Source organism: Hemiscyllium ocellatum, chromosome 20 (assembly GCF_020745735.1).
Source record: "Hemiscyllium ocellatum isolate sHemOce1 chromosome 20, sHemOce1.pat.X.cur, whole genome shotgun sequence".
In the NCBI taxonomy this organism is placed as follows: Eukaryota; Metazoa; Chordata; class Chondrichthyes; order Orectolobiformes; family Hemiscylliidae; genus Hemiscyllium; species Hemiscyllium ocellatum.
Genome location: NC_083420.1, coordinates 26,479,415 through 26,502,176, shown reverse-complemented (window position 1 = coordinate 26,502,176; position 22,762 = coordinate 26,479,415). Strand labels below are relative to the sequence as shown.

Here is a 22,762-nt window from a genome sequence, read left to right as displayed (position 1 = left end):
TTCTCTGGATTAACAGTTCAGTGATAATACCACAAGGCCATCGTGCCCCCCAACCTTAAGATTCTGCGAGTTATTATTGACCAGACTGGATGGTTAACTGTCCACCAGCTGAAACACTCACTTCCTAGACAGTACACTGTAGCAGCAGTTGTATCATCTGCAGCAGCTCACCAAGGATGTTTTCATAGTACAGTACCTTCCTAATCCACTAGGAACAAGCTGGCATGAGGAACTCAAGTACAAGTTTCCCTCTAAGCCACACAGCACCCTGACTTGGCAGGATAATCTTTTTCTTTAACTGTTGTTGAGGAAAAATTCTGGAACTCCCTTTCTGACAGTAGTTAGGGTTATGTCTATTGCATAGACTGCAGCTATTGAAGAAGAATGCTTCCTACAACCTTCTCAAGGGCAATTAGAGATGTGCAATAAATGCTAGCATTAGCAGCGATGCTTGCATTCCATAAACAATGTTTTTTTCCAAATTTCTTTTAAGCTATTGTCATTGACCTGAAAATCTCTTTCTGCAGATGCTGCCAGACCTGCTAAATGCTTTGTGCATTTTCTATTTTCATTTTACATAATTAATTGGTTTTCGTTGAGGACTCTTTCTGAATATTATAGACTATGGAGATTATATACCAGAATTATCATTTGTTTTCTAAATGTTCTGACCTCCATGGAGGCTTCCAAAATTCCTGTGCGACCCTAATTAGACCTTAATTGCCAGTATGTTATTTGACAGTGGGGTCTGTTGTCTTACTACATGGCCATTCTCATGAACTACGTATAAGGATCACTGGATGTTAATCAAAAATGAGAACTAGTGTCCAGCGTGAGGATTCTCGTGTCAATTGTCATGTATTGTTTTATTGCTTTGCATTGATTATTGATTGAACCTGGAACCTTCCAGATTTGTAAAGACCACATCAAAGTATATACTTATTCCACCTAGAGAATAGGAATTGATCCAAGCATTGCTTTTTAAAGATAAATGTTGACAAATAAATTTGAAGGTTTATTCAGAAAACCATAAATTATTAAATCACGTATTCCTTACTGTATAAAGTATCTGATTGAAAGAAAACTTGGTGTTTCCTAGGTATCATAGCAGCCGGCACCAGGAAGGGACAGGTTGCTTTGTGGCGAAAAACGCTGGTCAACCGTTCGAATGGTTGCCGAATAGAAGGGAAAGATCAATGGAAATTGCAAGCCCCAATTGATCTCGAAGGAAATATCACACAGATCAAGGTAATAGAGGTGAAGAACATGCTCACTGTGAAGTCATCTTCTTTGGACTCTGTGTATGGAGGATTTGATCTACTTGCTAATCATTATGTGTGGTCTTAAAGCATAGTCCTTAAACTGCAGTTCTCAGACTAATAAATTCACAAATAAAAAAAAAGTTTGTATTGGTTGAGAAGTGTCGTAGAGTATATTAAGATCATTCTCCTCCCTCAGCTCCTTGTGGTACATTGAATCAAAAACAAAAAAAAACTTACCCTGTCTGTATAGGGCATTGCTGGTAGTGCATCAGCTGTGTTGCATTAGGATATTCATAGCACCTGTTGTTCTGCAACCTCTGGTGTTCCACATTATTTATAGTGCACCTACTTTGCTGAAGTGTTAAATTGCAAAAAAATAAATTCATGGCATGTGAGTATCACTGGCTGGTCCAGCATTTATTGTCCATCTGTAGTTGCCATTGGTGATGTTGAGCTGCCATCTTGAATGGCTGCAGTTTGTTTGGTGTAGGTTGACCCACAATTCCATTAGGGAGTACGTTCCAGAATATTGACCCAGTGACACTGAAGAAATGGCAATATATTTCCAAGTCAGGATGATGTGAAGCTTGGAGGCAAACTTGAATGCTGTGGTGTATCTGCTGCCCTTCTGCTTGTAGATATCAGCTCTTGTGGGTTTGGAGGACTCTGTCAAAGGAATTTATGGTTCCTTGATTAATTTGTTCACTGCATTTTGTAGATCGTAGGCACTGCTGCTATTATTTCGATGGTGGAGGAAGTGAATTTTGTGGATGCGGTGCCAGTCAAGCAGGCTGCTTTGTCCTCGATGGTCCAGCTTCTTGAGTGTTGTTGGAGCTCTACTCTTATAAGCCATTGGGGAAATTCTATCACACAACTACTGTACCTTGCAGATGTTGGAAAGGCTTTGGGGAGTCAGAAAGTGAGGTACTCGCTCAGGATTCCTAACCTCTGACCTGCTGTTGTAGCCACAGTGTTTATGTGGCTGGTCCGATTATATTTCTGGTCAATGGTAACCCCCAGTACCTTGATAATGGGGAATTCAGTGATAGTGCCACTGAATGTAAAGAGACAATTGTTAGATTCTCTTTTGTTCAAGATGATCATTGTCTGACATTGTGGTATGAATGGTACTTGCCACTTTTCAATGCAAACCTGGATATTGTTCAGATCTTTCTGCATTTAGCCATGGACCTCTTTAATTTCTATATAGTCACGAATGGTGCTGATGTTATGCCAGGGAACTACCTGATTTCTGACCTCCTGATGGAGGGAGAACAGTGATGAAAATTCTGAATGTGGTTGAGCCAAGGACACGACACTGAATAAATAGCTCCTTGAAAGTGGAGTCACAGGTAGACAGAATGGTGAAGAAGGTATTTGGCATACTTGCCTTCATTGGTCAGTGCATTGCATAATGGATTGTGATGTCATGCTGCGGCTATACAGAACATAGGTGAAGCCACTTTTAGAATACCGTGTTCAATTCTGGTCTCCCTGCTATAGGAAAGATGTTGTTAAACTTGAAAGGGTGCAGTACAATGTTGCTCAGGTTGGAGAATTAGAGCTATAAGGAGAGGCTGTATAGGCTGAGGCAATTTTCCCTGGAGTGTTGGTGGCTAAGGAGTGACCTTAGAGGTTTATAAAACTATGAGGGGCTTGGATATGGTGAATAGCCAAGGCCGCCTTCTCAGGGTGGGGGAGTCCAAAATTAGAGGGCATAGGTTTAAGGTGAGAAGGGAAAAGATTTAAAAGGGACGTAAGGGGCAACTTTTTCATGCAGAGGGTGGTGTTGTATATGGAACCAGCTGCCAGAGTAGGTAATGGAGACATGTAAAACTACAACATTTAAAACGCATCTGAATGGGTACATAAGTAGAAAAGGTTTAGAGGGATACGGTCCAAACGCTGGCAAACTGTACTAGATCAGTTTAGGATATCTGTTTGGCATGGACGAGGTGGACCAAAGGGTTTGTTTCCTTGCTGCATAACTCTATGATAAACCTGCAGAGATATCCTGGAGCTGAGATAACCAACTTCCACCAATTCTTCCATTATGCCAAATATGACTCCAATCAGTGGAGAGTTTTCCCCTGATTCCCCTTTGCTAAATATCCTTCCTATCAAATTCTGTCAAATGTGGCCTTACGGTAAGGGGTGTTACTCTCAACTTGCTTGTGGAATTCTGCTCTTTTGTCCATTTTTGTGACAAGGCTGTAATGGGTTCAGGAGCTGAATAATCCTGATGGAAGCCAAACTGATTGTCAGTGAGCAGGTTATTACTGAGAAAGTGCTGCTTGATAGCACTATTAATGATGTCTTCCATCATCTTACTGATTGAGAATAGACTGAAGGGGCAGTTAATTGGTAAAATTGGATTGGTCCAGTTTTTCTGTCCAGGACATACCAGGGCAGTACATTGTCGGGTAGATACTATTGTTGTAACTGGACTTAAAACAGTTTGGCTTCGACCCTGGCAAGTCCTTTTGCAGATCCTATCAGTTCTATTGTTGTATTTTTGTTAGAATCCATATCCTTTGCAGTATCGAGGGCCACCTGTCATTTCTTGATATCATATGATGTGAATTGAACTGGTTGAAGGTTGGCATCTGTGATACTGGGACTAGGAGGAAACAAAGATGGATCATGTGCACGGCACTTCTTGCTGCAGTCAGATGCTGGCAAATGTTTCAGCCTTACCTTTTCTACTGACGTGCAGTGCTCCATCATCATTGACGATGGGGGCTATTTGTGAAGCCTTCGCTTCCAGTGAATTGTTTAATTGTCACCCAACATTTATGACTGGATGAGGCAGGACTGCAGAGCTTAGATGTGTTCCATTGGTTGTGGAATCCCATCACGCCATCTGTCACTAGCTTATGCAGTTTGACATGCAAGTAGCTCTGTATTGTACCTTTATTTGCTTTGAGGTATGCCTGACTTTGCTCGAGATATGCCCTCCTGCATCCTTCTTTGAGTCTCTAGCTTGATGGTAATGGTAGAGTGGGGGATATATGGGCTATGAGGGTACAGATTGTGTTTGAGTGCAATTCTGCTGCTGCTGGCCAACAGCCCCTCATGAATGCTATCATGAGTTGCTAGATCTGTTTGAAGTATCCCATTTAGTACAGGAATAGTGCCTCTAATAGGTCTCAGCAGTGATCAGTTCTGCTGATACTTTGTGGACAGACTTAATTGCAGCACGCAGAATGATGTCAATCAACAGAACCTGTTGATTCCTTCACTACCAGTCGTAGACTCAGTCTTGGAATTATGTCCTTTAGGACTCGAATAGCTTGGTCAGTAGTGGTGCCCAGGCACTCTTCACTATGGACATTGAAGTACAACCTAAAATAAATTCTGTGCCCTTGCTGCTCTCAATGCTTCCTCCAAATGATGTTCAACATCAAAGTGGGAGCTGTAACTGAACAGCAGAAAACTTTCTTGCCCATATTTGACCTGATGTCATGAGACTTTCTGGGGTATGGAGTCAATGTTGAGGACTTCCTGGACAATTCCTTCTTGTCTGTATATCTCTGTGCCACAACCAAAATGATATGGGTTCTGCTGGTCGGATAGGATATACACAGAAATGGTGAAAGATGGGTCATTATGCATAAAGTACGTTTTTGTGTATCTGACTATCAAGCTGTTGCTTCACTAGCTAGTGAGACAGCAATCCCAATCTTGAATCTAACCCCGAGGTATTGGTTATTACATGGCTGAGTTTGCCATCCAGTTTCATTCCTTTTTGTGTCTTTTTGTCAATCGATACAACTGAATGACTTGCTAGGCCACATTAGAGGGCTTTTGAGAGTCAACCACATTGTTGTGGGTCTGGAGTTGCATATAGACCAGATTAAGTAAGGATGATGGTTTTCATTCCCTAAAGGACATTAGTGAACCAGATAGGTTTTTAGAACAATTGATGATGGTTATATGGTCATCATGAGATTTATAATTCGAAATTCTTATTGAATTCAGTTTCGACCATCTGTAATATAGGGATCAACATCCAGGTGCCCAGAACATTACCTGCGTTTACGAATTACTTGTTCAGCAATAATACCATTGTGCCATTGGCTTCTGACCACTACACTATTACCACTCATGGTATGTGTTGTATATGTGGTCCTGGATTCTGATTATTTTGATTGTCTAGTGGAAAAATGAAGAGTTGTTTGATTTAGTTGCTGTCTTTGGTAACCTGTGTATATCTGTTTGTTCAGTGGGGCTCCAGTAAGAACCTTCTGTCTGTGAATAGTGCTGGGACGGTACTTATCCTCAGTGAGCAGGTGATGTCTGCTCATTTTAACCAACAAGTAGCGGCCATTCAAGTTGCTCCCAACCAACTGAGCCTCACCTTCTTCTCTTCTGAAAACCAACAGATGCTTCGTACAGACATGCACGTTAAAGGAGTTTATGTCACCAAGGTAAGTGCTTGAAACATACTTATCAGTTCACATTGTAATAGACTTGTTTGTATGTCCTTGAATCCTGTGAATGAAACTCAATGTGCACCAACAAGTTAAGTTCTTCAACAAGATATTACTCTCTCTATTTTTCATACTTTTGTTCATTTAAAAATACATTATTGCTTGTGGTAGTGAATGTGCAGTCCTTTGTTGCCACATGCAGAATGAGTTGAGCCCTACGTACACAATTAAATGAGCCTGCAAACAGAGTATTTCATTTGTGAGAAACACTTGAAAAAAACCTTGTGCAGTGACTTAGAGTCTGGTAGAGTGAAGGTTCCTTGTTCATGGAATGGTTTCATTTGGAAATGCAAGGTGATGGCTAATCACATATCTTATAACTTCTGGTTTTATTGTCCACTATTTGATAAAGCTTTTGTGAGATTAATCCATAATTTTGAGAGAAATAATTCAGTTGAATTGAATTATAGCTGTAAAAATATGTTATTCATGCACTTATTTATCCGACATTTTGTGCATTTACAGTGCATCATTGAGTAGTTTAATATTGGATCATGACTCAGATTATAATTGTAGATTGAATCTCTGAACTGATTTGGAGAGCCTGACAGGGCTGTGCATGAAACCTGTTTTCTTTTGGTGTAGGAGACAGTTGCAGTATGGAATGGAAAACATGCTACTGTTTTTGAATCATTTGGACCATCACTGAGAAATGCAGGTAAAATGTCATTCACTTCTTCAAGTAAAATCCAGCAGTTGCTAAATCAATACAGTGGAAACAAGTTTCTTGGCATGGCAACTAAGCACAACCAACCTATGCCAGTGTCAGTGTTGCACTCAAGCTTCCTCTCTTCTTGTTGAACTCTATCATCGTAATTATCCATGTTTTCTCTCTCAAATGCTTGTGTATTTTCCCTTAAATGCACCTATATTATCTGCTTCAACCGCTCTCTGTGGTAATAAGTTTTGTATTCTTACTCTTCTTTGAATGAAGAAGCTTTGAGCCCTACGTACACAATTGTTGTTTGCTAAAAGAGAAAACATTCTGTGTCCATTTCATAAAAATGCTGAAGTTGAAAGGTAAAACATTTACAAATTGTCTTAAAAAATCTTTTGCCTATTTATAAAAATTATTATCAGAATTTTGGAAAATCAATTTCTTCTATAAAAACTATGAACTGGGTGATACACTTTGCGAAGGAAATATATGATCCTTAGGGACGTAAATAGAACCCATGGTCACTGGGGAATCTGTGTGTGAAATGTTCAACGTGATTATTCAACTTGGTCTTCTATATATCTTTTCATGTTGATTTTCCTAAATTCTTGCCATTGACAATAAAGTGCACTGTTTTCATCTAGGCTCATTTCCATGTGATTCTTCTGTTTTGGCTGTTCTTGAAGAGAGCATTTACACTGTGGAGCCAAACCGAGTGCAGGTGCGCACTCTACAGGTAAGTAGAAGTCTTTGATTTACTTCAGCATCAGTGATGTTTTAATTGAGGAATAATTGCCTGCAAGCCCAAGGTTTTTAGCCAGACCTCCTTTGGAATTCGTTTTTAAGTTGTAATGAAGGTTTATAATGTATTATTTGAGAACTTGGGTTCTCGAGATAAATAGGTTTTGGTTTAAAGTTCCATGAAAGCATGGAATGATCATTTTAATTTTTATTTTAATGGTCAAAACAGCCTTTCCAAGAAACATACTTGGATGTTTAACTTGATCACAAGCCGCCTGGTGAAATAATTGCTGAAGATGGAGAAAGAGGCATGTTCGGTTCAGAAGAAACCATCTGTAGCAGCAGATGTGCTGTTGAGCAGTCCCAAGTAAGAGAAGGGTCAATGGGTCAGCCTGCCTGTGTGTTTTAGGGAAAGTCAGAAAAAAAATCACATCTATTGATGTGTGGCAGGGTGGGTCAGTGGTTAGCACTACTACTTCACAGTGCCAGGGACCTGGATTCGATTGCAGCCTTGAGCGACTGTCTGTGTGGAGTCTGCGCATTCTCCCTGTGTCTGCATGAGTTTCTCTCTGGGTGCTGCAGTTTCATCCCACAGTCCAAAGATGTGCAGGTTAGGTGAATTGGCCATGTTAAATTGCCCATAGTATTCAGGGATGTGTATGTTAGGTGCATTATTCAGGGGAAATGTAAAGTATTAGGGTAGAGGCAGGGTGGGATATTTCTCAGAGGGTCAGTGTGGACTTGTTGGGTCAAATTACCTGTTTCCACACTCTAGGAATTCTATGAATTCTATGTTGAATGTGCAGAAACTCACTGAGAAGAAACAATTTCAGCTGAGTGAAGATAGAAGTGATAATTCACTCGGTTTGAATGTGTAAAGGATATTATTTGGAAAAAGGATTGAATCTTTCTTTTTCCTGTTTATGATGAGAACTTTCCAAATTGGTTTATATATGGCCTTTTTAAAAAATATTTTCTTTTGTATGATAAACATTGATGTTCTTTTGTTAAAATTACATTGGAAGCCTCTTGTGAATAAATTCAGTGACTTACCAGCTCAGTAACTGAATTGCAAGATTAAACTTATTGTCTGTCAAGCTAGGCTTAACTCTGAAATTTGACCTGTTCAGTATTACCACCAGCTGGGATCATAGCAAAATTGATTTCGGGAATGGTTTGTGTTATGAGAATATTTATTCTTCCTTATGTGCTGGAACCCATAGCATGCAGAAACAGTTAATTCTGTTTTTCCCTCTCTACAGATTCTGCCAAACTTGCTGAGTTTTTCTAGTGTTGTTTCAGATTTCCAGCATCTGCAATATTTTGTCTTGATAGAAGGCTCAAAATGTCCTGTTTATTTCAAAAGGCGTGGGTGAATAGCCATTTTGTCAGATATTCTCTTTTATAGTTCCTATTAGGCAGGACTCTCAACTTCCAGTTATACTATGCTGCAGCCTAAATACAGATATATTTTGATCTATCCTCCTGTTAGAGTTCCCTTAGTGAATTAGTAGATAAGTAAGCTTATGGTGTGGTACTCAACCATATAGACCAGAGAGATTCAGTATTTGTGCCTTCATATAGTCATTTCTGTAATCACTGCACTCAGAAGAGAGTGGGGGTCAAAAGTTGACAACTTTCCCCTCCTTTTTCATACCTAGTAGCACCTTTTGAAAATCAGGTGCCTTGAAGTTTAGTGGAGTTCCACTGTGGTTTAACATTTTGAACACTAGCCATTTAGATGAGGTTTTGGAACAATGAGTCATCCTTGACTGATCCACAGCCATAGAGGATTTAATGTAGGAAAATCTAGCTTAACACATAGAGATAGGAGGGCTCCTTCCAAACTAGAGAATTTACCAAGCAATGAAAACAATGTGTAGAACACATTTGAATGTGCTGCATGGTGCAGTTGTAGGGGCTGAAGGAGGCATAGATCAAACTGTTTTTCTTTAAATGATTCTGGTAAATCGTGACTTTCAAGTGAACTTCACCATCCAGTCAAAAATATAAAAAGAGACCAAATTAACTGAAGTTGACAAGCAACTTCACAGAAAAATTTAACAAGGTTATATTGCTGATAAAACAAGCAAGGGGAAGGAGGATATGTCTATAGCAACTGTTCGTTAGAGGAAACTTTGATAGGTTCAACTGTTACTGACGTTAGATGCATTTTGTCAAAGCTTTTGTCTTGCAATCAGTAGTACTTGCTGGATAATCCTGAAAGTCTTTTCATAGTCACTCATGGGGCTTGGACATTGCTGACTGGGCCATCATTTATTGCCCATTCCTAATCTTCTTTGAAAAGATGATGGAGGCAAAGAATTATGCTGACAACCAATTGAAGATTGTCTGTACGGCTGACAATATGGTGCATTTGCATTAGCTGGAAGCTACGTATTAATTTACACAGCCCTTTACTCCACAGACAGAAAACAACTTGGACATGCACTGTGCTGGTTTAAACTCAACAAAATAAGTGACAACCATTTGCTGGTTACTTTCTCAGGACAGTGTCTTGACCAATCACAGCCAACCTGCCTGGTTTGAAATAAAACCTGATAGTTAACTGTCAAACATTATTAATTATTATATTCTCCATGGCCACACTTCTCCAAACAGAGTCCAGTTGCCAAATAATCAGTACTTTTTTCTCATTCAATGTAAATGTAGGTTTCCCCTTCAGTTGGATTCACACAAATTGTCTTGATCAGTGCAAGATGAAAAACTTTGATATAACGTGCATTTTTCAGCAATATTCAACTTCTACACCACCAAACAACTATTTCATATTTTGTGTTTCTGTTCTTTCCACCTGAATATTTTAGTAATAACATTTTTATCTGAAATGAATATGTAATGTTGCGCGATCAATTTATAAATTGCTAAATATTTTGAAACTGAATTGAATTGAATTTATTTATTGTCAAGTGTACTAAGGCACAGTGAAAAGCTTTGTCTTGTGAGCAATACAGGCAGGTCAAGTAATTAAGTAGCATAGATAAGTAAATAATAGGTAAACAGCGGCAAAAACAAAAACACAGGTACAGGTGAATGTTAAGAGTTTGTGAGTCCATTCAGTATTCTAACAACAGTAGGATAGAAACTCTTTTGAAACCGGCTGGAGCATGTGTTCAGGCTTCTGTACCTTCTCTCTGATAGTAGAGGTTGTAGAAAAACATTGCCAGGGTGGGATGGATCTTTGAAAAGGCTAGCAGTCTTTCCTTGACAGCGTGCCTAGTAGATGGATTCTATAGATGGGAGGTTGGCATTTCTGATTCTCCAGGACGAGTTCACCACTCACTGTAACCGTCTCCAATCTTGAGTGGTACAGTTACCATTCCAGGTAGTGATATATCCAAACAGAATGTTCTCGATGGTACACCCATTAAAGTTGGCAAGAGTATTTGCCATCATGCCAAATTTCCTCAGCTGCCTGAGGAAGAAGAGATATTATTGGGCCTTTGTAACCAGTGCAAACACATGAAGAGTCCAAAAAAGCTTGTTGTGGATGACCCCTCCAAGGAGCTTGACACTGTCCACTCGTTCCATCTCTGTGCTGTTAATGTGTAGGGGGGCATGAGTAACATCCTGCTGAAAGTCAATAATGAGTTTCTTGGTTTTGCCAGCATTGAGAACTAGGTTGTTCTCAGTGCACCATTTTCCCAAGTCTTCTATCTCGTTTGTAGATTCGACTGACTATGGTGGTGTCATCAGCGAACTTTTAAATAGCATTAGTCTGGTACTTGACGATGCAGTCATGGATGTACAGTGAGTACAGTAGAAGGCTGAGTAGCCCCCCCCCGGGGGGCTCCAGTGTTGAATGTTAGTGAGTGTGAAATATTGTCCCCATCTTCACTGATTATGGCCTGTGGGTCAGGAAACTGAGGATCTGGTTGCAGAAAGTGGGGCTTAGTCTGACATCACTAAGTTTAGAATCAGTCTCGAGGAGATAATAGTGTTGAAAGCTAAACTGCAGTCAAGAAGTAGGATTCTTACGTAGCTGTTCTTGGTGTCAAGATATTCTAGGGAGGGGTGTCGGCAAGTGATATGTTATCTGACGTAGATCTGTTGGTCCGATAGGCAAATTGGAATGGGTCAAGAGGAACTGAAACAACGCCAATGATGTTCTATCGTTGGTTGAAGTCTGCTAAAAGATGCTATGGAAATGTGAAAATAATTCCAGAAGTTTAAATATGTTTCACCGAACCAGAGTTATGTATTCTGGACATGTTACCAAAGGTTAGTCATGCATAAAAGACACAGGGAGAAATGGGGAAGGTGGTTGGGCACCGTGATACAAGATCAATATATTCTAAAAAGAAAAGATAAAAAGACCTAGAAAGCGAATGTGCTTATTCTTCCCAATCCATCTGAGTTCATTTTGAATATATTTGAAGGTTACTTTCTGCACCAGTGCTCTGCTTAGGGGGAGTGAGAAATGGTATGTTATTGTGTGATGCTTGATGCCTTTTGCTGGAAATGACAATGAATGTGTTCTTCCTTTCAGGGTACAGTCAAGCAACTGCTCGTGTTTAATGAGACAGAGGGAAACCCCTGTCACCTTAACATCTGTGGGAACTTTCTTGTGGTGGGAACAGACACAGCACATGTGAAAGTCTTTGATCTTTCCCGCAGGTATCTCACACAGTGCTGACATTTGAATTGAATCTATTTATACAGCTTGTGATGATGCTGTCACTTTAACAAATTTATTTTGTCCTTGGGTTTTGTTTTAATGAGAGGTTGTAATGGCAGAGGTGCTGAGGGGTTGAGGAAGAGCCAAGTTTAACAATGGCTAGGGAGTGGCGCCAGCTCTCCCAAATCAGGTTTTTTCTAGTTTGGTTTAGCTGTGACAGTCACAAGATGCCGGAGTCTAGGAAGGTTGCAAGCTTCAGCAAATAATTCCTGACTGACTTTCTATCTGAAATCTCTTCGGATGTTGTTCCTCGTTGGATGTTGTGTTTCAATTTACCTTTTTGCCAAGGGGTGTGTGTGTGAGGTGTTACTAGATTGGGACGGTTCCTTAGCTAAGTTGCTGTATTTGGTCGGTTAAGCTTTTCAATAGTTAAATTATTCTAAATTCCATTTTCTTTGTTCAAGTTTCAACTGTAGTGTTTAAGTTAACTCTGTTTTGATTAAAGCCAAGTGGTTTGACCAGCTGCATCACACCCGGAATATCCACTTCACATCTGCCTTTAAAATAAGAAAAAATTAGGGTGTAGACTACCACCTTAAAATATTTTGAGGGGAATCTAGCCACGTCTATGACAACGTTAAGCAAAAGGCCTCCAACTAAATCATGCTCCTATATGAAGTTGCTGCTTTGATCAAACAATGCAAAATGCTGCTCAAAATATAAAGAATAAAACTGGATTTAGTAAATAAGAAGAATGAATGCTATAATGAGCCAGGGTCTGTCAGATATATCAGAATAACTACAATGAAAAATTATTTCCTGAATAGTACATGGATCCGTGACATGTGTAAGACTGATCAAAGTAATGGAAATAAATTTCTGGGTTGTTATTTTTGAAGGTTAACATTAAATCAATTTAATTTCCTCCTTTTTTAGTCTTGTGCTGAAAACTAAGGATAAAATTACTATGCAAATATACTTGGGTGATGCATTTCAAATGTTGATACCCCTCATTTCAATTTACGGTCCACGCCTTTATAAAATATTCAATAAATCCCTGCTATGTTCTTTTTATTTTCTGTTTCACAAGCCATGCACTGATATTATTCTGTTATGAGATGTTTTGATGCTGTATGTTTTTCTGCTAAAATACTTAGTCTCCTCAGAGGTTATTCTGAATATTGTGGACGCGACATTGTTACTATATTTGAATACAGTATATTTAATCAAAACAATGTTAATTTGAATCGCCTCACACACTAGAGGGTGCTGGTGTGAAACTCAAGGTTATCCAAACAAATTGGACTGTAACTCAATCCAGTTAGATTGCACAGGCACTGATTCCTTTTCAATCAAATCCATGATTATTGACTTTCATGGAGTTACATTTAGAATACCATTAAGATAATGTGATTATGAGGGTTAACAGCTATATAAACAACATCTCCAGATGCATATGAGTGAATGAAAATACTGTGCACTCAGTGCCTTTGTCGACGTGTGGATAGAGTTTTGTCTTTGATGTGAGAGGATTATCATTTTAGGTTTTACAGCACAACTTGAAAGCACCATCCAGAATTCATGTTCCAACAGTGACTACACTCAGTAATATTAATAATAATATTTTAGGGTTTACTATTATTAAGTTGTCAGGTTTGTATAAAGTTTTCTTTTCCATATTGACTTAAGTGATTAGACTTGACTAGGATTCTGCTTGTGTTTCAATAGCTTATGGCACTAACAGTCTAGCCTTACACATGGTCAAGGCACTTGAAGTTGTGAATTTGAAGTCTCAGAGACTTAAGCGAGTAATCCAACAGTGTTTGGAGGATGATTCTTTTGGATGAAATGTTAAATTTAAGTCCTGTGTTGTTAAATATCAGAGATTAAATGCTGATTAGACAGAATCCAAGCATGTACTCATCTAGTCAGTTTTATTTATAGTTCACAAACACCAATAATGTTTATTACTCCCTTTATTTATAGGGAGCTGATCGCACTGGGACCAAAGTCCTAACATATAGCATGACTAGGGCTATAGATAGGATTTAAACTAAGGGACTCACTCAGTTGAATGAAAAATAATAAAATCAAACAGAAAGTAAAAGGATTGCTGGTTAGTGATGGGTATGATTATTACCAGAAAATAAAAGGAAGGGATAGAATCTGTGAATGTCATATTGTACTGAGTGTTATGGACCAGCCCGGACCTCTTCAAAGCATTTCAAGAAGGTAGCACAGACCCTAACTTTTCTAGTTGTTTTGTGATACAGCTGGTCAAAGCACCTCTGTTTTAAACAAAACATAATTTATTAACAAAGTACTGGAAGAAACACAAACAAAAGAAAACAGAATATGGGATGGTTGATCATACAATCTCAGTATCCCATTCTCATTTTCTCTCCATACCCCTTGATTCCTTTAGCTGCAAGGCCATCATCCAGCTCCCTCTTGAATATATAAGACCATAAGACATAGAAGTGGAAGTAAGGCCATTCGGCCCTCGAGTCCACTCCGCCATTCAATCATGGCTGATGGGCATTTCAACTCCACTTACCCGCATTCTCCCCGTAGCCCTTAATTCCTTGAGACATGAAGAATCTATCAATCTCTGCCTTGAAGACATTTAGCATCCCGGCCTCCACTGCACTCCGCAGCAATGAATTCCACAGGCCCACCACTCTCTAGCTGAAGAAATGTCTCCGCATTTCTGTTCTGAATTGACCCCCTCTAATTCTAAGGCTGTGTCCACGGGTCCTAGTCTCCTCGCCTAACAGAAACAATTTCCTAGCATCCACCCTTTCCAAGCCATGTATTATCTTGTAAGCTTCTATTAAGTCTCCCCTTAATCTTCTAAACTCCAATGAATACAATCCTAGGACCCTCATCCCCATACCCTCATATGTTAGACCAACCATTCCAGGGATCATCCATGTGAATCTCCGCTGGACACGTTCCAGTGCCAGTATGTCCTTCCTGAGGTGTGGGGACCAAAACTGGACACAGTACTCCAAATGGGGCCTAACCAGAGCTTTATAAAGTCTCAGTAGCACAACGGTGCTTTTATATTCCCACCCTCTTGAGATAAGTGACAACATTGCATTCGCTTTCTTAATCACGGACTCAACCTGCATGTTTACTTTTAGAGAACCCTCGACTAGCACTCCCAGATCCCTTTGTACTTTGGCTTTACGAATTTTCTCACTGTTTAGAAAGTAGTCTATGCCCTTATTCTTTTTGCCAAAGTGCAAGACCTCACATTTGCTCATGTTGAATTCCATCAGCCATTTCCTGGACCAATCTCCCAAACTGTCTAGATCCTTCTGTAGCCTCCCCACATCCTCAGTACTACCTGCCTGTCCACTTAACTTTGTATCATCTGCAAACTTCGCTAGAATGCCCCCAGTCCCTTCATCCAGATCATTAATGTATAATGCGAACAGCTGTGGCCCCAACACTTAACCCTGCGGGACACCGCTTGTCATAGGCTGCCATTCCGAAAAGGAACCTTTTATCCCAACTCTCTGCCTTCTGTCAGACAGCCAATCCTCAATCCATCCCAGTAGCTCACCTGGAACACCATGGGCCCTCACCTTGCTCAGCAGCCTTCCGTGTGGCACCTTATCAAAGGCTTTTTGGAAGTCTAGATAGACCACATCCACTGGGTTTCCCTGGTATAACCTACTTGTCACCTCTTCAAAGAATTCCAACAGGTTTGTCAGGCACAACCTCCCCTTACTAAATCCATGTTGACTTGTTCTAATCAGACTCTGCTCTTCTAAGAATTTAGAAACCTCATCCTTAATGATGGATTCTAGAATTTTACCAACAACCGAGGTTAGGCTAATTTTCCATCTTTTGTCTTGATCCTTTCTCGAACAAGGGGGTTACAACAGCGATCCTCCAATCATCCGGGACTTTCCCTGACTCCAGTGACTCTTGAAAGATCTCAACCAATGCCTCCGCTATTTCCTCAGCCACCTCTCTCAGAACTCGGAGGATGTATCCCATCGGAACCAGGAGATTTATCAATTTTAAGACCTTTTAGCTTTTCTAGCACTATCTCTTTTATAATGGCAACCATACTCAACTCAGCCCCCTGATTCCCTTTAATTATTGGGATATTACTCATGTCTTCCACTGTGAAAACTGACACAAAGTACTTGTTAAGTTCTCCTGCTATTTCCTTATCTCCCATCACTAGGCTTCCAGCATCAGTTTGAAGTGGCCCAATGTCTACTTTTGCCTGTCGTTTATTTCTTATGTATTGAAAGAAACTTACTATCATTTCTAATATTACTGGCTAGCCTACCTTCATATTTGATCCTCTCCTTTCTTATTACTCTCTTTGTTATCCTCTGTTTGTTTTTGTAGCCTTCCCAATCTTCTGATTTCCCACTGCTCTTGGCCATTTTATAGGATCTCTCTTTTTCTTTAATACATTTCCTGACTTCCTTTGTCAGCCATGGCTGTCTAATCCCTCCACGGATAATCTTTCTTTTCTTGGGGATGAATCTCTGTACTGTGTTTTCAATTATACCCACAAACCCCTGCCATTTTTGCTCTACTGTCTTCCCCGCTATGTTCTGCTTCCAGTCTATTTTTGTCAGTTCCTCTCTCATGCCCTCATAATTACCTTTATTTAACTGTAACACCATTACATCCGATTTTGCCTTCTCTCTTTCAAACTGCAGACTGAACTCTACCATATTATGATCGCTGCTTCCTAAGGGTTCCCTTACTTTAAAATCTTTTATAAAGTCTGGTTCATTGCAAAGCACTAGGTCCAGAATAGCCTGCTCCCTTTTGGGCTCCATGACAAGCTGTTCCAAAAAGCCATCCTGTAAGCATTCCATGAATTCCCTTTCTTTGGATCCACTGGCAACATTATTTACCCAGTCCACCTGCATGTTGAAGTCTCCCATGATCACCGTGACCTTGCCTTTCTGACATGCCTTCTCTATTTCCCTGTACATGTTGCGTCCCTGGTCCTGACCACTGTTAGGAAGTCTGTACACAACTCCGGTTATGGTTTTTTTGCCTTTGTGGTTCCTCAATTCCACTCACACAGACTCCACATCATCTGACACTATGTCATTCAGTACCATAGATTTTTGTTCTTAAGTAACAAGGCAACCCCACTCCCTCTGCCGACCTCCCTGTCTTTTCGATAAGTTGAAACTCCTTAGAGGTTTAACTGCCAGTCGTGACGTCCCTGTAACCAAGTTTCTGTGATGCCTACCACATCATAATTATTCACTATCATCTGCTTTGTTATGAATGCTACGAGCATTCAGGTAAAGTGCCTTAATGCTAACTTTATCATTAGAGATATTGGAAGTCTTAAGATGTCTGAAGTTATCCTTCCTTTTTGCTGCATTCCCAGTCTGCCTTGAGTTTAGATCCGCTTGCACATATGCTATCCTGTTGCTTATCTTTCCATTTAACTCCATACTTCCTGTCGCTTTCACTTCCCCCCCCCCCCCCCCCCCCCCCCCCCCCAACTCAGAAGTTTAATGAAGTGGCCCTTTGGCTCAGTGGTTAGCACTGTTGCCTCGAAGCGCCAGGGACCCGGGTTCAATTCCAGTCTCGGGCGACTGTGTGGAGTTTGCACATTCTCCCCGTGTCTGTGTGGGTTTCCTCCCGCAAAAACAAAAGATGTGCAGGTCAGGTGAATTGGCCATGCTAAATTGCCCATCATGTTCGGTGCATTAGTCAGAGGGAAATGGGTTTGGGTGGGTTACTCTTTGGAGGATCGGTGTGGACTTGTTGGGCCAAAGGACCTGTTTCCACACTGTAAGGAATCTAATCTAAACTAATCTAATTTATCCAAAGACTCAACAGAATATCCCAACTTAATGATGCTGTTCCAAATTCCTGCAACAATCCCCATAAACAAGTTTGCAAAAAAGGTAAAATCACACACCAGGGTCTTACAGGAGAGAGAGAGAGAGAGATGGCAGAGAGATTCAGCATGGAGCACCTTCTTCCATGCAGCTGTTTCTTTTAGATTCCCAACTAACAACTGACCAGCAGCTCTGAATTGCTAGAATGCTTGCTAAAACCCAAAACAAACCATCAAAAAGCTGAGCTGGGAGAACTAGCCACTCCCTTTTCATTGTGCAAGTATTATTTTAACTTAAAACCTTCTTCAAGTAGATGAACGCAGACAGTGTCTTTTTGACCCCTCTGAAAAAAAACACCAAGGATAACCTAACCTTGTCCAAGGAGCAACATCGTCCCTCCAAGGAACCATTAAAGTTTAGGGAAACTTAAAATAGAACAAACTTGTAGGTTTTGTATCTTATTGCACAAAGCATTCAGAATATTGTCGACAAACTGATGGTGCAGATAAAAGTAAATGAATGTGATCTCATATCCACTACCGAAACATGGTTACAAGGAGATTAAAACTGGGAATTTTACATTCAGGGACATTTGACCTTTCAGAGAGACAGGAGGAATGGAAAAGGTGATGAGATGGCTCTGTTAATAAGAAATTAAATGAAGACAGTTATGAGTGATGATCTAAGTACTGTAGATTATGATCTATTTGGATGGAGATTAAAAAAATCTATTTGTCATCAGTCAAGCCGTCAATTGTGAGTGTCTGATCCTCATCCTCATAGCTGTGCTCTCTAGACCGAGGCACAAAGAGACATTTCTGTGGCCAACAGCAAACAAACAGCATGTTGCCTCCTTGGTGCCAGGATCAAGGATGTCTCAGAAAAGGTACAGAATGTTCTCGAGGGGAAGAGAGCCCAGCAGGAGGTCATTGTACACTTGGGAACCAACAACACAGGAAGGGAAAAGGATGAGATCCTGAAGGGAGAATATAGAGAGTTAGGCAGGAATTTAAAAAGGAGGTCTCGAGGGTAATAATATCTGGATTATTCCCAGTGCTACGAGCTAGTGAGGGTAGGAATAGGAGGACAGAGTAGATGAATGCATGGCTGAGGAGCTGGTGTAATGGTAGAAGAATTCACATTTTTGGATCATTGGAATCTCTTCTGAAGTGGAAGGGACCTGTACAAGAAGTATGGATTGCACCTGATTTGGAAGGGGACGAATATACTGGCTTGCGAGAGCTGCTCAGGAGGATTTAAACTAGTAAGGTGGGGAGGTGGGACCCAGGGAGATAGTGAGGAAAGAGGTCAATCTGAGACTGGTACAGTTGAGAAAAGAAGTGAGTCAAACAGTCAGGGCAGGCAGGGACAAAGCAGAGAGCAAGGTAGGATTGACAAGTTAAACTGCATTTATTTCAATGCAAGAGGCAGATGAACTCAGGACATGGTTAGGAACATGGGACTGGGGTATCATAGCAATTACAGAAACCCAGCAACTATGAAGAATGTACCCGAGCATCTAGTTCCCATGCTGTACAATTATTCTTTTCTGATCTTAGACAAAACTTTTTATGGGCCTCTTCATTTTTAACGTCCTTCCCTTTGATTATAAACCATATCTCCCTAATTAAAATTGGTTTCCAGTTGCCTTACATTTATCTCTCAAGGCTCATCAAATTCTATCCAAAATTTCAGACTTAGTTAAAATCTTTATACGTGCATGTTGTTCATTCAAAGGCTCTGAAAAATAAGCTCTTTGTAGATCCTTTCCAAGTTTGGAACTGGTTACTTATTATTGACAGAACCTCAGGATCCATACTACTATTTAAGATGGACTGCATCCTCCTACCATCCAGCATTCTTGCTCATGTATTTTTCCTTCTGCACAGACCTCTGAGGTCTATGTGTGGCAGCAACATCTGGGATGGGAAGTCAGTGCAGTGAACAGCATCGACATGCTAATCACCGTGCTCAGACCTTTGGTGCATGTAGCTGAGAGAGAACATTGCTACCATCTACAGCAAATTTTTAGCATGAACAGCCCATGCAAGTGCAGCCAATAATTTACAGTTTCACTCATCAACTACCATATCCATAATGAGATGTTTACATTTGCATTCTTTGATTTGATTGATTTATTGTCACATGTACACAAGTACAGCAAAAAGCTTTGTTTACGAGCAGTATAGGCAGATCATAATAAGCAAGGACATACAGATCATGGGTGATGAAAAACTAGACAGAGGCATACATGTTACATCACACATGGTGTGCACTGGGCAAGGTCAACATGAGCAAGATCAGCAGTATTTGAATTTAGAGATTCCATTCACTCTAATAATGACAGGGAGGAATCTGTTCAAAGTTTGGGAGAAGATATGTAGCTCAGGTGCTCGTTGTTGTGGTTCTGTTCGTCGAGCTGGGAGTTTTTGTTGCAAACGTTTCGTCCTCTTTCTAGGTGACATCCTCAGTGCTTGGAAGCCTCCTGTGAAGCGCTTCTGTCATGTTTCCTTCGGCATTTATAGTGGCTTGTCTCTGCCGCTTCCGGTTGTCAGTTGCTGTCAGCTGCAGTGGCCGGCATATTGGGTCCAGGTCGATGTGTTTGGTGATAGAATCTGTGGATGAGTGCCATGCCTCTAGGAATTCCCTGGCTGTTCTCTGTTTGGCTTGCGCTATAATAGTAGTGTTGTCCCAGTCGAATTCATGTTGTTTGTCATCTGTGTGTGTGGCTACTAAGGATAGCTGGTCGTGTCGTTTCGTGGCTAGTTGGTGTTTGTGGATGCGGGTTGTTAGCTGTCTTCCTGTTTGTCCTATGTTGTGTTTTGTGCAGTCCTTGCATGGGATTTTGTACACGACGTTGGTTTTGCTCATGCTGGGTATCGGGTCCTTCGTTCTGGTGTTTTGTTGTCTGAGAGTGGCTGTTGGTTTGTGTGCTGTTATGAGTCCTAGTGGTCGCAGCAGTCTGGCTGTCAGTTCGGAAATGCTCCTGTTCTTGAATCTGTTCTTGAATCTGCTGGAGCATGTGTTCAATCTTCTCTATGCTCTGCCTGATGGAAGAGGTTGTAGGAGAGCATTGCCAGAGTATGATGTGTCTTTGATGATGTTGGCAGACTTTCTGCAGCAAAGGGCCAGGTAAATGGAGTCCTTGGAAGGAAAGTTCGCTTCTGTGATGGTCTGAGCTGTGCACACAACCTTCCGCAGTTTCTTACAGTCCTGGGCAGAGCAATTGCCTTACCAGGCTGACAGTATGCTTTTACTGATGCATTGGTAAAAGTTGGTGAGGGACCTTGTGGGCATGCCAAATTTCCTGAGCCATCTAAAGAAGAGGTGTTATTGTGCCTTCTTGACTGTCACACCTACATGGGAAGTCCAGCTCAGGTTGTCAGTTATTGTCACTTCTACGAACTTGACTATCTTGACCCTCTCAACCTCAGCACCGTTGATGTAGAAGGGGATCTTTCCGAATTTAATGATCAGTTCTTTAGTTTTGCTGACATCGAGAGAGAGGTTGTTCTCATTGCATCACTTCACCAAGCCTCCTGTCTCCTTTCTGTATTCTGACTTGGCGTTATTAGATATCTGTCTTACCATGGTGGTGATATTATCAAATGTGTAGATGGCATTCATTCGGAATTTGGTCAGACAATCATGAATGTACAGGGAGAACAGTAGGAGGCTGAGAATTCATCCTTGGGGGGGACTCCTACATTTAGTATTATCGTCGGGAAGGTGTAGTTGTCTGTCTTCACTGATTGTGGTCTGTGGGCCAGAAAGCTCATGATTCAGTTGTAGAGAGTGGAGCCAAGACCTTGGTCTCAGAGTTTTGAGATCACTCTGGAGCATGTAATGGTATTGAAGGTGGAGCTGTAGTCAATGAGCACGAATCTGATGGAGATGTTCTTGTTGTCCAGATGTTCCAGGGATGAATGCAAAGCTAGGGAAATGGCATCCATTGCAGACCTATAATGTCAGTAGGCAAATTGTAGAGGATCAAGGCAGGCTGGAAGGCTAGAATTGACGTGGGCCATGACCAGCCTCTTGAGGCACTTCATGATTATGGAGGTCAAAGTCATTGGGCAGTAGTTGTTAAGGCATGTTGTATGTGCTTTCTTAGGTGCAATATACCCATCTCTAAGTTCATCATTTGCATGTTCTTTCCTCTATTATTGCAGTGATCCAAGTCTAGTGTTTATCCACTTTTCGTATCTTACCTAAATATTATCTTTACTATGCATTATTGTCTACTGTCAAAATCTGGTTGTCTGATTAATAAAATGTAAAATGGAATTTACTTTTTCTTTATCCCATGCCATTAGGTCCAGAGTCACTACCTCATTAAAATCCCTTGTTTATGGGAAAACAATTTGTGATGGTGTCCTTCCATATTTCTTACAAATCTCACATCAAATCATGTATATCTTTTGTAAGAGATTGTATTCTTCATGCCTTTCATCCTGCATGCTTTACTAAAATGTTTTACTTTTTTTGAGGATGTATGGTCAAATTGTCTATGAAATTTTAACACAATTCATCTTCTAACTTTATGGCCCGTGATGTCAATTATACTTCTGTAATTTCTTCAGTGGAAAGGTTGCGTTCCGTTAAAGGAATAGTGACCTGTTTGTATAAATTGCAGTTTCAAAAATTTTCCAAAGACAGCAGCCTTGCTGTTTTCCATATCCAGTTTCATCAACACTTGTGTCACTGATGGCCTACTTAATATCAAGGATATTTCACTAAATATTACGTCCTTACCAATAAAATTAAAGAATTGGTAAATCCAGCTCATTTGCGTGGACTGACTCCTCTTTAAAGATTTTAGTGTGTTAACAGCTGCAAATCTAAAACTGGTGGAACTCTCTAAACTCTTAACTTTATTCTAATCCTTATTACTCAGAAAATATCCAGTCTAATCCACAGACTGTGGATGGCATCACCATCTAATACTGCACAATGGAAAGATTCTGCCACCAATGCATTCATCACTGACCTGAAACTTCTTGTGATCAATAGAAACTTTCCCTTTAACCCATATATCCAACTTCTATCTTTGAATTAATACAAAAGGATTTGAGTGTTCTTGCGTATGAGAGACAAAAGATTACCATGCAGGTGCAGCAAGT

The 22,762-nt window shown here is 40.5% G+C and overlaps 1 protein-coding gene across 1 annotated transcript in view; it reads left to right on the top strand.

Annotated features, from left to right (window-relative positions):
- ift140 (intraflagellar transport 140 homolog (Chlamydomonas)) overlaps positions 1-22,762 on the top strand; it is a 147,070-nt gene that overhangs the window by 20,655 nt on the left and 103,653 nt on the right. The window contains exons 9-13 of the mRNA XM_060840226.1: positions 1,100-1,248; positions 5,489-5,692; positions 6,341-6,413; positions 7,058-7,149; positions 11,665-11,792. Coding sequence (XP_060696209.1) covers positions 1,100-1,248; positions 5,489-5,692; positions 6,341-6,413; positions 7,058-7,149; positions 11,665-11,792 — 646 coding nt within the window. The remainder of the gene's footprint in view (positions 1-1,099; positions 1,249-5,488; positions 5,693-6,340; positions 6,414-7,057; positions 7,150-11,664; positions 11,793-22,762) is intronic.